The sequence below is a fragment of the Rhopalosiphum maidis genome, chromosome 1, assembly GCF_003676215.2.
Source record: "Rhopalosiphum maidis isolate BTI-1 chromosome 1, ASM367621v3, whole genome shotgun sequence".
Taxonomy (NCBI): Eukaryota; Metazoa; Arthropoda; class Insecta; order Hemiptera; family Aphididae; genus Rhopalosiphum; species Rhopalosiphum maidis.
The window spans coordinates 73388802-73401376 of NC_040877.1; the positions used below are offsets into that span (position 1 = coordinate 73388802).

The 12575-nt window shown below is 29.5% G+C and overlaps 1 protein-coding gene across 1 annotated transcript; it reads right to left on the minus strand.

The window, feature by feature from the left end:
• Nucleotides 1-2488: 2488 nt before the first annotated feature.
• Nucleotides 2489-6488, minus strand: LOC113547920 (dymeclin). The gene is made up of 12 exons (XM_026948510.1): nt 5965-6488; nt 5735-5878; nt 5543-5658; nt 4678-4798; nt 4504-4608; nt 4322-4437; nt 4093-4260; nt 3856-4001; nt 3548-3787; nt 3334-3477; nt 2930-3226; nt 2489-2847 (listed from the first exon to the last, which is right to left on the minus strand). Exons 1-12 carry the CDS (start codon nt 6099-6101, stop codon nt 2716-2718), a joined length of 1866 nt encoding a protein of 621 aa, XP_026804311.1. The 5' UTR covers nt 6102-6488; the 3' UTR covers nt 2489-2715.
• Between the last annotated feature and the right edge of the window lie 6087 nt (nt 6489-12575).

The following is a 12575-nucleotide window of genomic DNA, read 5'->3' on the forward strand; positions in this document are numbered from 1 at the left end:
ACGATATATCAGTAAAATGTCGTTATTGTAATTATTATAATTCCGGAAACGCAATTGTCCATGGGCGGGAGCAACGGAGGCACTCATATATGGCATTAAAGGGGAAGGGAATCGTAGGTATTGAGTCCGAAAACTCGTTTTCCCCACCGAAATGTGCAACGACTGTTGTATGGGTAATTGTTTCAGGAGTCGGATCACTAAAAAAAAAAATTAAGTTTTAGTAAAATAAACTATACAGACATCGTGGTAGCGTAATGCTATACTTAATACGTCAGAGTGAATCTTAAATTATTAGTCAACATCAATTTTCTAGAAAAATTTTAACAGTTTTGGGAATATTTTAAATTTATTTTTTCAAAACCACGTGAAGCTACAAAACTATATAATATATTTTTTACATACTTACACTTTGTAAGTTTTTTTACTTTTCTGAATATCGCCAATAGCGGCAGTATGAATTTACAATTTCATACATTACAAGTATTAGTATAGTAACGAATTAGTTATACTTATAAGTATTTCAAGTATTTCAAGTTTCCATGAGCAATGTTTCAGGAGCACCCCGCAAAATGTTCACACCACTATACCGTTCGTCAATATTAGAGTCAAGGGCTATATATATATAGTATTGCTGATTCTTTATTTGTTCGACATTATATTTTCAATATTAAAATTCTCAGAAAAAAATATCTGCTTTGAACATTGTACTATGATATACAAAAAGCACTTTGTAATAATTTAAAAAGTAGTAAAAAAATATTTTATTGTAAAAATATAAATATATTGTTTGTTATGCCTTATGCATTCAAATAAAAAAATCTATATAGTATATATTTTTTTTAAAAGTTCATATAGAAAAAATTATTTATAACAGAAATGACCTTGAATAATACAAGGCTGCAATGTTAACACCACGTGTCAGTCAGACACATTTTTCCTTCTACGGTCAATTACCTATTTAGCTTTAATCCCTTTGGTAGCCAGCTAGGTAAGGTACCTACTAGGAATAGTAAAACGGACCACTGCGATAACTTAACCTTATGTAGTGAAGCCTCCCTCTTCTTATAAACCTACCAAAAATATTTTGGTTCTCGAACTTGCTGCATTACTTGTTGTTTTTGTTTATTTTGGAGTGATATACAATTTACCTAATTTTTGATCGAAGATTACCGCTATACTATCTAATAAATAATAATTCTCATGAATGTTAACGTATCATAGTCGTTGTTATTAGATGTTTAAAAAACTATATACATATTATTACCTATATTAATATATAGGTATTATATTTTGTATTATAGGAGGTAGTTTATTGTAATGTTTATTTACAATATGAAACGAGACACATCGAGTGTTTTGAGAACAAAACGTGGTCTGTATGATATAGAATATTATATTATATTTATATTATGATGAGTCATAACGGTAAATCCAAATGATTAACTCAGGTTTATTTAATTAGTTTTTTATGGTAATATATAGATAATTGTATATTATGATATATTCATTTTTTTTTTTTAGATCGTTAAGATCAGGAAACTTTAACCTTTATAGGCAGCTAGTCTTTATTTTTTTTTAAATCTAGCAGACCACATATTAGTAATTAAATGATTTAAATGCAATGTATGATACATGATTAAAAATGTATTAAAAAATACATGCTTTGCTTAAAATGACGTTTTTACTGGCTCAAATAAGTATGAGGCGTACACAGTATGTTGAAAACCCCTGATATAAATGATAACGGCTTAGAATGGTATTGGGTCATTGGCTGACAAAGATGTATAGAACATCTAAAAGTTTTTAAGTGCATTAACTATTCATAGAATAATACTTCAGTGTTTGGAAATGTGACTTTTAACTAATAAATATGGAACATCTAAAAAATCTTTTACTCATAACTGTGCTTTGAAGTGGTAGATAGGTGTATGGAAATCTTTAAAAATTAAAAATACCTAGACATGTGCTTGTGTAGTACCTGGGTACTGAGATATAAAAAGTTCGGGAACTGACATTGACTGTTGTAATATATTTAAATCATATTGTGTCTAAAAACTGAAAGACGGATACGTGCAAATAACTTTAATTCATTATTAGAGCTTAAGCAATGAAAATATTTTCTAACAAATACAATTTACTAACAATACAATTATGTACATGAAAATATTAAACACGTAAATCACATATGTAAATAATATATAAGCAATATTTATTAAGTTGCTTTGGCAAATAAAACGAGGTTAACTTCAATTCACATGATGCTTTTTTTGGTTATGAATAAACAGAAGTTTTTTTATATTTGAAACGTTGTAGGCATATAATAATTTCATAAATATTAAGAAAAATTATTCATTGATTTTTTTAGTATTTGTTAATAGAATTTGATTAAAAAGATATGGAAATATAATTATATTATATTATTATTATTATTATTATTTTATAAATACATAAAAAAGTTAACAATTATGAAAATAATTACTATAAATATATTCCAGGTAGTATAACAATGATTTAAACCACGGCTATAGACAATATTTTTATATTTTATCTAAAGCTGTGGTTTAAGTAAAGCATTTTAGTATTTATTTACCTATACATGTTACATACAAACTCTTATCACACAATAATATGTTAACAAAAAAAAAAAAAATATATATAAGTATCGATTGATAAACAAAATTAATAATAATTAAAAATTAAGATTTATATTGTCAATTAATTCAATTTATAGAGAGTTGATTCAAAGTTAATACCAGACAATATGTTCACTAATGACCAAACATATGGTCCGAAAAATTCCTCGGGTTTCTCTTCCTCCACGTATTTGAATTTAAGATCTGGGAATTTCTACAAAAATATTGTATTAGTGATAAAAATTGTTTTTCAAAAACTTATACTAATTATGGCTACAAAAATGTCATAATTTTACCTTCATAAGGTCCCTGGGCCATTGAAGGGACCAATGTTGCACTCGGGACAACATTGTATTTACATCAGATGAATTTAATAATTCTTCTTCACGTTCGAGTTTTGCTGAAAAGAATGTTATGACCATATCTATGTTCTGGATAACGTCATGGAATGCTTCATGGCTCTTCAGTGGTTCAAACACCTTGCGTTGGTAGAGAAGAGCATACACTAAATTAGGGTTGTGTATCAGTTGATTTGATAGACATGAATTTATCACTTCTAATACTATACGCAATGCTTCATCAATGGCACTCATCTAAAATAATTAGTACAGGTAAATTAGATATTATAAAATACAGTAAATTTACATTAAGTCAAATACAAATGTTGATGATGTTAAAATAAGTGTATTTAAAAACTAACATCTTGGTTTGGACATCTCAAAAAAGTTTTTGATAGCACCTCATATAAACTTAACATTCTTTGACAAACATATGGATGCAACTGATTGAATTGTGATGACATGTTTGCTAATGCCGCAAAACAATTAATGTGTAAGTATTTATCCTGAAAATAATTTTAATAAATAAGAGAAGAAGTATATTTTTTGAAAGATGACAAGAAAAAAGTTGCTTACTCTCATTTTTAGCAAATTATATTGTGCTGTTCTCGTAGTGACCAAAATAATAAGACCTCCTAGAGATATTTCAGACACCACTCTTTCTTGATACCAAATAGCACCTTTCAATATAATACTATGGACGGTTTTGTTGAAAAGTTGATCTTCTGTCAGTATCAGCAGTACAATAAGGGCCATATACATATGTTGAAATCGACTGCTCTGTGTATTGTAAATTGTTCTCAAAAGTGGAATCAACTAAACAAAATTGGTAACTCAAAATTTTTTGCTATCATTAGATAAAAGTAAAAATTATTATTTTATACCACAACTTCAATATCAGTACGAGCCAAAAGAAATGATTTAAAACTAGGGTTACAGTGTATCAAATGGTACAGTAATAAAGTCTTTTCTTCGCTTAATGGAGCATCTGGATTATCACCAAGAAATTGGTATATAACAACAAGATTATCTGAAAACATAACACACAATACAATTAACATAATTTTAGAATAATTTAGTCATAATTTAATTACTGAAATCAGTTTTAAAACAATTGTTACCAGATAGCGAAGCAATACAGGTACGATATGGATTTCCTTTTGGAGGCGGTGGTGATGTGCAGTGATTAATTAATATTAACAATACACTAATTGACAATGAACTTAATGGACTCTGATTCGTTTGGACAGGAACATTAGTACTCAGTGTCAGTATGTTCCATAAATTTGCTTTAATAATGTAAATAAAAATTAGTATTTAGAAAAATATGATTAACAATAATATTCTTACAAGCTAATCCATAGAAAATGCCACCTCCTGACAACACGGGTGGCTTAATTTGCTCTGTATACCTTTGTAGCAATGCTTTTGACAATTTTGCAGCATCAATATTTTCCATGAATATTCTTAAAAAAATATGAGACTCATTGAGTCAGATTATAATTTTAAAAATTAATTTAAAGTCAACATACCTGTATATGATGAGGCTACTAGACGGTTGAATGGTATACATTTGAATCGACAAAACAACTATAATACAATTTAAACTCTCTATGTGAATAGAATAAGTAGAATCCCTATGAAAAAAACACAGTTTATACAATTAAGAAAATACCTATTTATAAAAACATAACAAATATACTCACGTTACTTTTAATTCAGAAACAATTTTAACTAAAAGTGATAAAAACTTGAATGATGTTGTTTCATTTAAATCTTCTGGAACAGCATACTCTTTTCGATCACCTAATGCTACTTCAATTCCATCTGAAACATAAAAGAAAATTACTATCTTTAAAAAATGTTTTGTATTATAAAATTGTTAAAGCAACATTAATTTGAACATTTTATTTTAAACTGCATATTCATATATATTAGTGTATATACTATATATGAATGTGTGAATGTAGAATGTTACTGAGAGCAGTTATTTGCAAAATAAAATTATAATTTTTTATAATAATTATGGTTTATACAGATTAAATTAATTAAAATTGATAAATTTCAAAAAAATATTAGTTTATTGAATTTGTAAATGTTAAAGGATTATGCTTATATATTATGTTTTAAAATAAATTAAATTTTACTATAAGAAAAAACTGGGTAGATGTTGAAATTAATTATAACAGTATTTTTCATTAATGTTAGATTACATTGACACACAAAAATAATAACTAAGTCAATACTCCGGTTAATACATTTTAAATTATACATAAGGTTATTTTAAGCTTTAATCACTAATTGATAGTTTTTTTTTTACAAAATTGACCAACACTAGAATCAAAATTATACAAAATATATCATACTTTTATTTCTGATTAATACATAATCATTAATTTAATAAATAAGTTACCTAATTCATTAGCTAATTTCTCATAGTGTAATTAAATCCTAGGAAGTAAAATTATCAAAGCGTACAATATGAAATCTAATTATTCAATAACTACCTAAATTCAAATTGAAATAAGAAAAAAAAACGATTAGCTCAGATTATAGTATTTTTAGACTTACCGGTTTGCAATTCAAATTGATTGATAATCTCAATTTCTTTAGAGTTTTGAACAAGATATTTGAGGAAATACCGAGCAATAAACAGTCCATTGAATACTTGCCACCGTAGAATATTGCTAAAGAAATCAACACAAATATTATGTAATTCTAGGATACTTTTGACTGTTATCATGTTAAGAATATGTGGATTACTTTTCTTCGGCTTCTAGCTTTTGTAAATCGGCTTTATCCAACAGCAGTCTGATCAACGTCTTGAAATTGGATGTGTTTCTGTTGTTGACAATCAACGATTCGCAGATGCTCTTCAGGCGATCGGTCAACATCTTGTCGTCTTGACTGAAAACAATCAGACTTTTAAACAGCGATCGGAGGCACTGAGCTTGTCGATGTGATGAATTATGTAACGCGATGTCTATACTCACCTACAGGTCGGCGGGTTCAACGAGAACGTGAGGAACGTGTCCCAGAACGGGTCGTCTATTGTGATCTCCAGCTCACCGGCCAACCGCAGCAGACAGTCGTTGTCGGCCAGTTCGCCGTGACTCGATCCGGCGCCCATGATAACAACGGCTGTTGGGTGCACAGGCCTCGTAACGTCTCCGCCGCTCTGCTCCGTCAGCTAATGGCGCGCTGGTCTTGGGAGCCGTCGGGCGGCCGACAAACGCATCGGCTGGTGGTTGTGGTGCGCGAACAGACCGAAACGCAGCGTGCCCGACCGATCGGACCGGAACGAGAAATCTACGACGAAGAAGAAAATATGATGACGTTTGCGTTGGGCCCGCGAAACGGCAACGGAAACAGTAATATCAAACACGGAAAATAACACCAACAACAAAGGCTGGCGCACAAAAACACACAACACCTCTCGATCGACCCCGACTTCCCGTTCGTCGGTGTACTTTTTTTGTCTGCGGTACGCCCGCCGCATTCGTCCGCGTACGCTCTTATCTATGGCACACCGCGTGTTATCAGCACTGCTGCGACTGATAACGTCGGTGGCTCGTACGGATCGACGACAAGCGCGCGCGGCGGACCCACCGTCGCCGTACAATAATAACATTCATAACACCGTGCCACGATGGCACATTTTTGCGGTTCTTATTTCTTACTCGAGAAGTGAGCACGCGACCCGGCTCGAATGACGTCTAAAACCCGGACGCTCATAGTCGTATTATTTTGTTATGTATAATACGGTATCATAACGTACAATATTATTATATTATCATCGTCGTTATTGTTTGCTGACTTGCTGTCGTAGGTATTAAGTTGCACGACGAGGTGCGTGTAGGGCTTGTGGTGGGGTAATGGATAGATCGAAGCACGATTGCGCGTCACTTTTGAATTTTTTATCGGAAAACAAAAACGCCGGATGATTACGCATCAGTCAACGAAAAAATAAATATATTTGACGACAGGTATATCGTTAAATTACTGCATGGCGCTACGGCGGTGGAATTACGTTTTTGTTGTAAAAAGTATACCCATTTTATTATTATTTTCATACAGAATACCAAATTGACGATATGTTAATGTTATTAACTCAATAATTAGTTTGATCGAGCCTTAAATGGGTTTCATTCTCTATTTCTTTTCATATAAAAAATACGTCGAGTGGGTCTGGGTATTAGCTCTGCTGCAGGTTGATTTTTCCCTTTTGACTTCATGTATCATAACTAAATGTATAGGTGGCAGGTGCTTACTTTTTTATGTCTCAAAAATGCCGTTCTTATATTTTATATATATTTATTTTTATTAGGATACGTATGCGGTTGGTTAAAAATCTGTCCTCTCTCGTTCTGAAAATAATCACAACTCACAAACTCACAAGTATTTAGGTAGGTACCTGGGACAGCGGTGTAGTGCTATAATATCTGTACGCAGTACGCCTCCACTGTATGTAAGTAGGTATATTGTATTTTTATGATGGGTATGAGCGTTGGTGGGTGCGGGTATACAATGAGAATATAATATTATGAGTAGGTGTCATTTACGACTCGGTTATATTATTATAGTGCACATACGTAATATTGTAGCTAGGGTATAAAAATAAACAGATAGAATGGACGATTGTTATTATGGAATAATGAGCGACAGCGGTTTATATTTACTTTGTAGGAGGGGTTCTTCTACTGTGGTATATACTAGAATATACGGGGCGATTTTAGAAATACATTTTAAGAGAAGCATTGATAGGTATAATAATAACCACGAACAAGATAAATGATTGGCTGGTTCACACTTAAATAAAAAAAAATCATATTTGAACATTTACTGCCTCTACGGTGTAACTACATGGTGATTACTTATACAAATTATATAATTTAATATAGGGTGTGCAATAAACCGTGTACCGGATATCCGTCATTGTATATAAATACATTGATTGTAGTTTAATGTATTTGCTATTTTATTTACAAAAGTAGGTCATGTACATTTATAACTTATGTTATAGGTATTTTCAGTTTTGAAGACTAAAACATAATTTATTATAGGTACCTAAACCTAAGTGGCTAAGTACCTAACATAGATACGCGCCGATTGTTAATCGTAAATACTATATAAAATATAACATAATTATAAGGTCATATTTTTTATAAAATGTTTTACGTTTAGTTACTCCCGTGATTTAACATTTTAAATCTTTAATTGACAAATTGATGGAGCGTTACTTTATAAAACAAACGTAGGTATTTTTTTTTAAATTAAATAATAATTATTTTAAAATAACTTCTCACAGTAATTTGTATTGAAATAACCTACGGTTTAAAAAATAAAAACACGTATTAATATTACTACCATTAAGCTTTAGTTGGGTTATTAGTTTAAAAAAAAACTATAATAGCTCTAGCTGCTATTATAGAATAATTTTCTTAAATTTAATAATATTTAATCAACAATAAATTTGTTCAATTTTATAGCACTTACAACAATTTCATAAATGTGTATGATAACTTAGGTCTTAGGGTATAATACAGTAAATAAATGAATGAAATACACACATCGCTTTACTCACTTTTAAATATAATTATGAATTTTATTTATCCAACTTTATTATTTGAATTCAAGTCTTTTCAAAATAATGAAAATTCTTTAAAAATTTAAGGTCACAGGTGACTTCAAAATTATTTTTGGTTTTATAAATGCTTATAGAAACTCTAGATAAACGATATGCTCTTTGTATTTTTTGACTCTCGTCTATATTAAAACATACATATACATTGATATAGCAATAGGAAATAGGTAGTTGAATTTTATGAAATAAATTTAAAAAAAATAATCTCAACGTAGTATTGTTAGTATTCCATACTTACGTAATTTGTATTGAAATTTAAGAAATTATAAAACTTATATGAAAGAGTCTTGTGGTATAGCACCATTTTTATAGCTGCATCATCGCAACATTTGCCCGCGTTTTTTCAATAAAATATACTAAAGTTTATTTTATATATTATAATATAATATTAGATTCATTAATGATTATTAATATTATGTAGTATTGTATTAGGCACTTGATAGCCTTAATATATAATATAACGGGTCACTGGTGGTCGTTCATTGAAATAATATTTTACTCACACAGTCACACATATAAACAGTGAAAAAATTATATTCTGCGTGATCTTCTCCATATCTTACACGATTTGAGTGTTATCAGCTTGTGTATGAAGAAGTAATAAATGATTATGTGATTGTTTTGGAAAAATTTTTAAAAATGAAGTATTTTATACATTATATTATAATTAACTAAATTATATCGTATACCAACGCTGAACGATGGCCGATAGTTATTGACTTTTAAATTTATATTTCTACAATCATATAATGACGTGTCGAGACCAATCAATAATATTACGTATATATAGGTACGCATTATTGTATTGTTATTGAAATATATTATCTTCAATAAATTATTTATATTATATTTAACTATATTTTAGGTATATGCTCGCAAACTATACAATAATACATCTTTATATACGTAGATACATATTGGTATTTGGGACGAGTGTATTCCATGGTTGTGAATCGGCCATGCAATCGAATTTCGTTAGCTATACGTAAACATAATATTATTATTATTATATAGTAGTTCTACACTTCTATTGCTAGTTATTGCGCCTTTTCTACGTTTTTTTTTTTTTTTTTTTATTTACAATTTCGTTTCTAATGCACTATCACTATTATAAGAGTAGAGTATATAACGGGTTTTTGGATACGTGCGCGCATACAATATACATAATACTATTGTGATATGCGACGCCCTATAATGTATGTTAATCTTAGTATGAGTATATTATATATTATTATATTATTATAATGTTTGATAACGCGTATATGTATATATTTGTGTGATGGTTACGTAGACGAAATACGCGAGGTTATAATGTAAAATAAGCGCGTTCTATAAATTCAATTTTTTTTTTTATTGGCTATTTTTGTTTTATTTAGATTCTGAAATGGGAGAGCGCTATATTGTATTGGTTTTAATATGACATGATATTTTCATCTCTTATTTCGTTCGTACGTCAACTTGTGTCTCGGGCTGTAATGAAAAAAAAACACCATATTATGTGGCTTCCCCCCCCAAGATTTGTAAACTGATCGAATGCTTCAGATGGTACTATTTAGACAAGTCATATTTTTTTAACCCCGCAAAGGTTTTTCATAAAACCACGAAAGACTGTCACGAAAACAGAATATACCTACGACGAAAAAAGACTTAGTCAAATAATATTTAAACTCTATACAAGGACATTCGAGCGCCAGCTGTTGAGTTGTATAGTATACATTTACAACCATATTCGTTGAAATAATATTATATTGCTTTTGGATTAAGTCACACAGTGATCTCACTGTTTTTTGATTGATGTTTTGAACACACAAATGTTCAACTCAGAATGATAATTTTATTGAAAATACATGAAACGTAAAATTTCTAAGCGTTCAGATAGTTGGTTCATTTGGAACGAACGAAACGATTATACGAACGTACCTATCGCTTGAAGTATAATGTAATTAAGTAGGTATTTAAAAATATTGAGACAGATCCTATACATAAAACTTATTAGATTTCTATTATTTTTCAAAATGTTTTCACTTGGGCGTTACATTATAATATATTTATGTATATAAGTGAGAGACTATGTGAATTAAAGTGTATATATTTTATTAATTAGATTTATAGGAATAGGAGATAGGACTACGGGCATACAGTCGTTGTATATACGTTATTAAAATAGATAAGTAGAGTTAGGTACTTGATATCTATTCTATGGTGTTGATGTGGCGAACTATTGATTATGGCAGCCTTTGTCTAGTCATTTGCCTTTTCTCAAGTATAACTAAGTAAGTATAGGCATATTGATTACCTACATATTATGTTCGAATCGATTAATACTATCGATTTACCGCATTGGGGTGCATAAACTCTCGTAACCCGAATGTTGGTCTTCTGGGTTCTTGGACGGCGGAATAAAATAATAATTATTCCCGTTGTATCGTGAATATAGATGATTAGAATTACATCATAAACTAAGCGATTGGATATGAAGTTCGGTCGTTAAATTGACTAATATATACCTTATATCTAAATACTTTGTATCTATATACATATATTTACAGAGAGAGTTCACGAGCGGAGACCGCTTAAGTCACCACTTAATGTACGCGCGCATTATTATTTTTTTAACGATAGTGCGTTAGTATAATACTGACGTAACAACGTAGTGTCGTCTTAGTTTTTGGATTTCTTGGCTGACAATGCTAACATGAATCGTGAAAAATATATGGTAAAAAAAATGGGTCGCGAGTCAAAATTATCAATAGGAACCTTTTTATATAAATATTATATTACAAAAAAAGTGATTACGAAAAATTATACTTTTAATTTAAAATTTTAGTATAAATAATATATTCATTTGCCTGTGATGATTGTTTTTTTTTTTTTTTAGGCTTATAAGTAAGTATCATATGGCATATACCTATATTATGCTATTGTTATTCTAAATTGCGGAATGTTTAACAAAGGTCTACCGTGAATTTTAATAACTGATTATTGACAGCAATATTTCATGAAAAAAATAACTGTGGAAATCAATGTGTGTTGTATGTACTTTGTTTACCTACTACCTATCTAATAACTATATAACATAAGTATGAGAATTATGTATCTAGTAAATATTAATTTATTTAAAAACCACATTAAAAAATTGTATCAATGTATGAATGCGCTTATAACCACCTTAATACTATAATTATTATCGGTATATAATGGGTTAGAAGACGCTAGATATCAATCATCTAATGCCATTTTATTTCAATGTAAATATTATCCAATTTTATAAAAGTCGACATACAAATATTGATTCACAATAAGTAATAACGAGATTGTTTAAAACATATTTTTCAGATTCTACTGTGTTAATGGCTACAGTTAATACTCGTAAAACAGTACTGTAACAATTATCGTTAATGCATTAACTGTAAAATAAGCTAATTGGTAGGTGTAAATGTGTAATAACTTACTTTGAGTGATAATTTAAACATATACATTTTTACGGATTTTTATCGAAAATAATAACATTTAGGTACTATTGATATTGATTTTACATATACAATTATACAAAACTAAAATTTTGGTTAACATCTTTATTTATAATATATAACACTAAAAATTACACAACACATTATGAATGTACAACTTTGTTTAAATATTGCTATTGCCTAATAACTATTAAGTATAACAAACCGTTATATTACAGGCTGATTAATTAAAATTTATTACAATATTAAAGAATCTATATTATAAGAACTAAAAGAACTTCTACCTCGAAAATCGATTAGTATTTCAGTTACAAGTTTTAAAAAATATATATAAATAAGGCTACCGTCGTGAGTATTACAGTTTATGGTTTCATTAAACTTTGAATGCAAAATCAAATGCATTTCGGTGTTTGACAATAATTATTCATCGTAGTCATCACCAAACGCGTTTTAACTGAAGTTCATTTCGACAGCCGTGCGCATTATTATT

What these genes read in the sequence shown, in the direction of transcription:
- LOC113547920 (XM_026948510.1), bottom strand. Translation starts at nt 6,101, where the DNA reads ATGGGCGCCGGATCGAGTCACGGCGAACTGGCCGACAACGACTGTCTG. An exon ending in CATTTTCTATGGATTAGCTT is followed by an intron (nt 4,261 to 4,321) that starts GTAAGAATATTA and finishes ACATTATTAAAG; the next exon opens with CAAATTTATGGAACATACTG. An exon ending in ATAATTTGCTAAAAATGAGA is followed by an intron (nt 3,478 to 3,547) that starts GTAAGCAACTTT and finishes AATTATTTTCAG; the next exon opens with GATAAATACTTACACATTAA.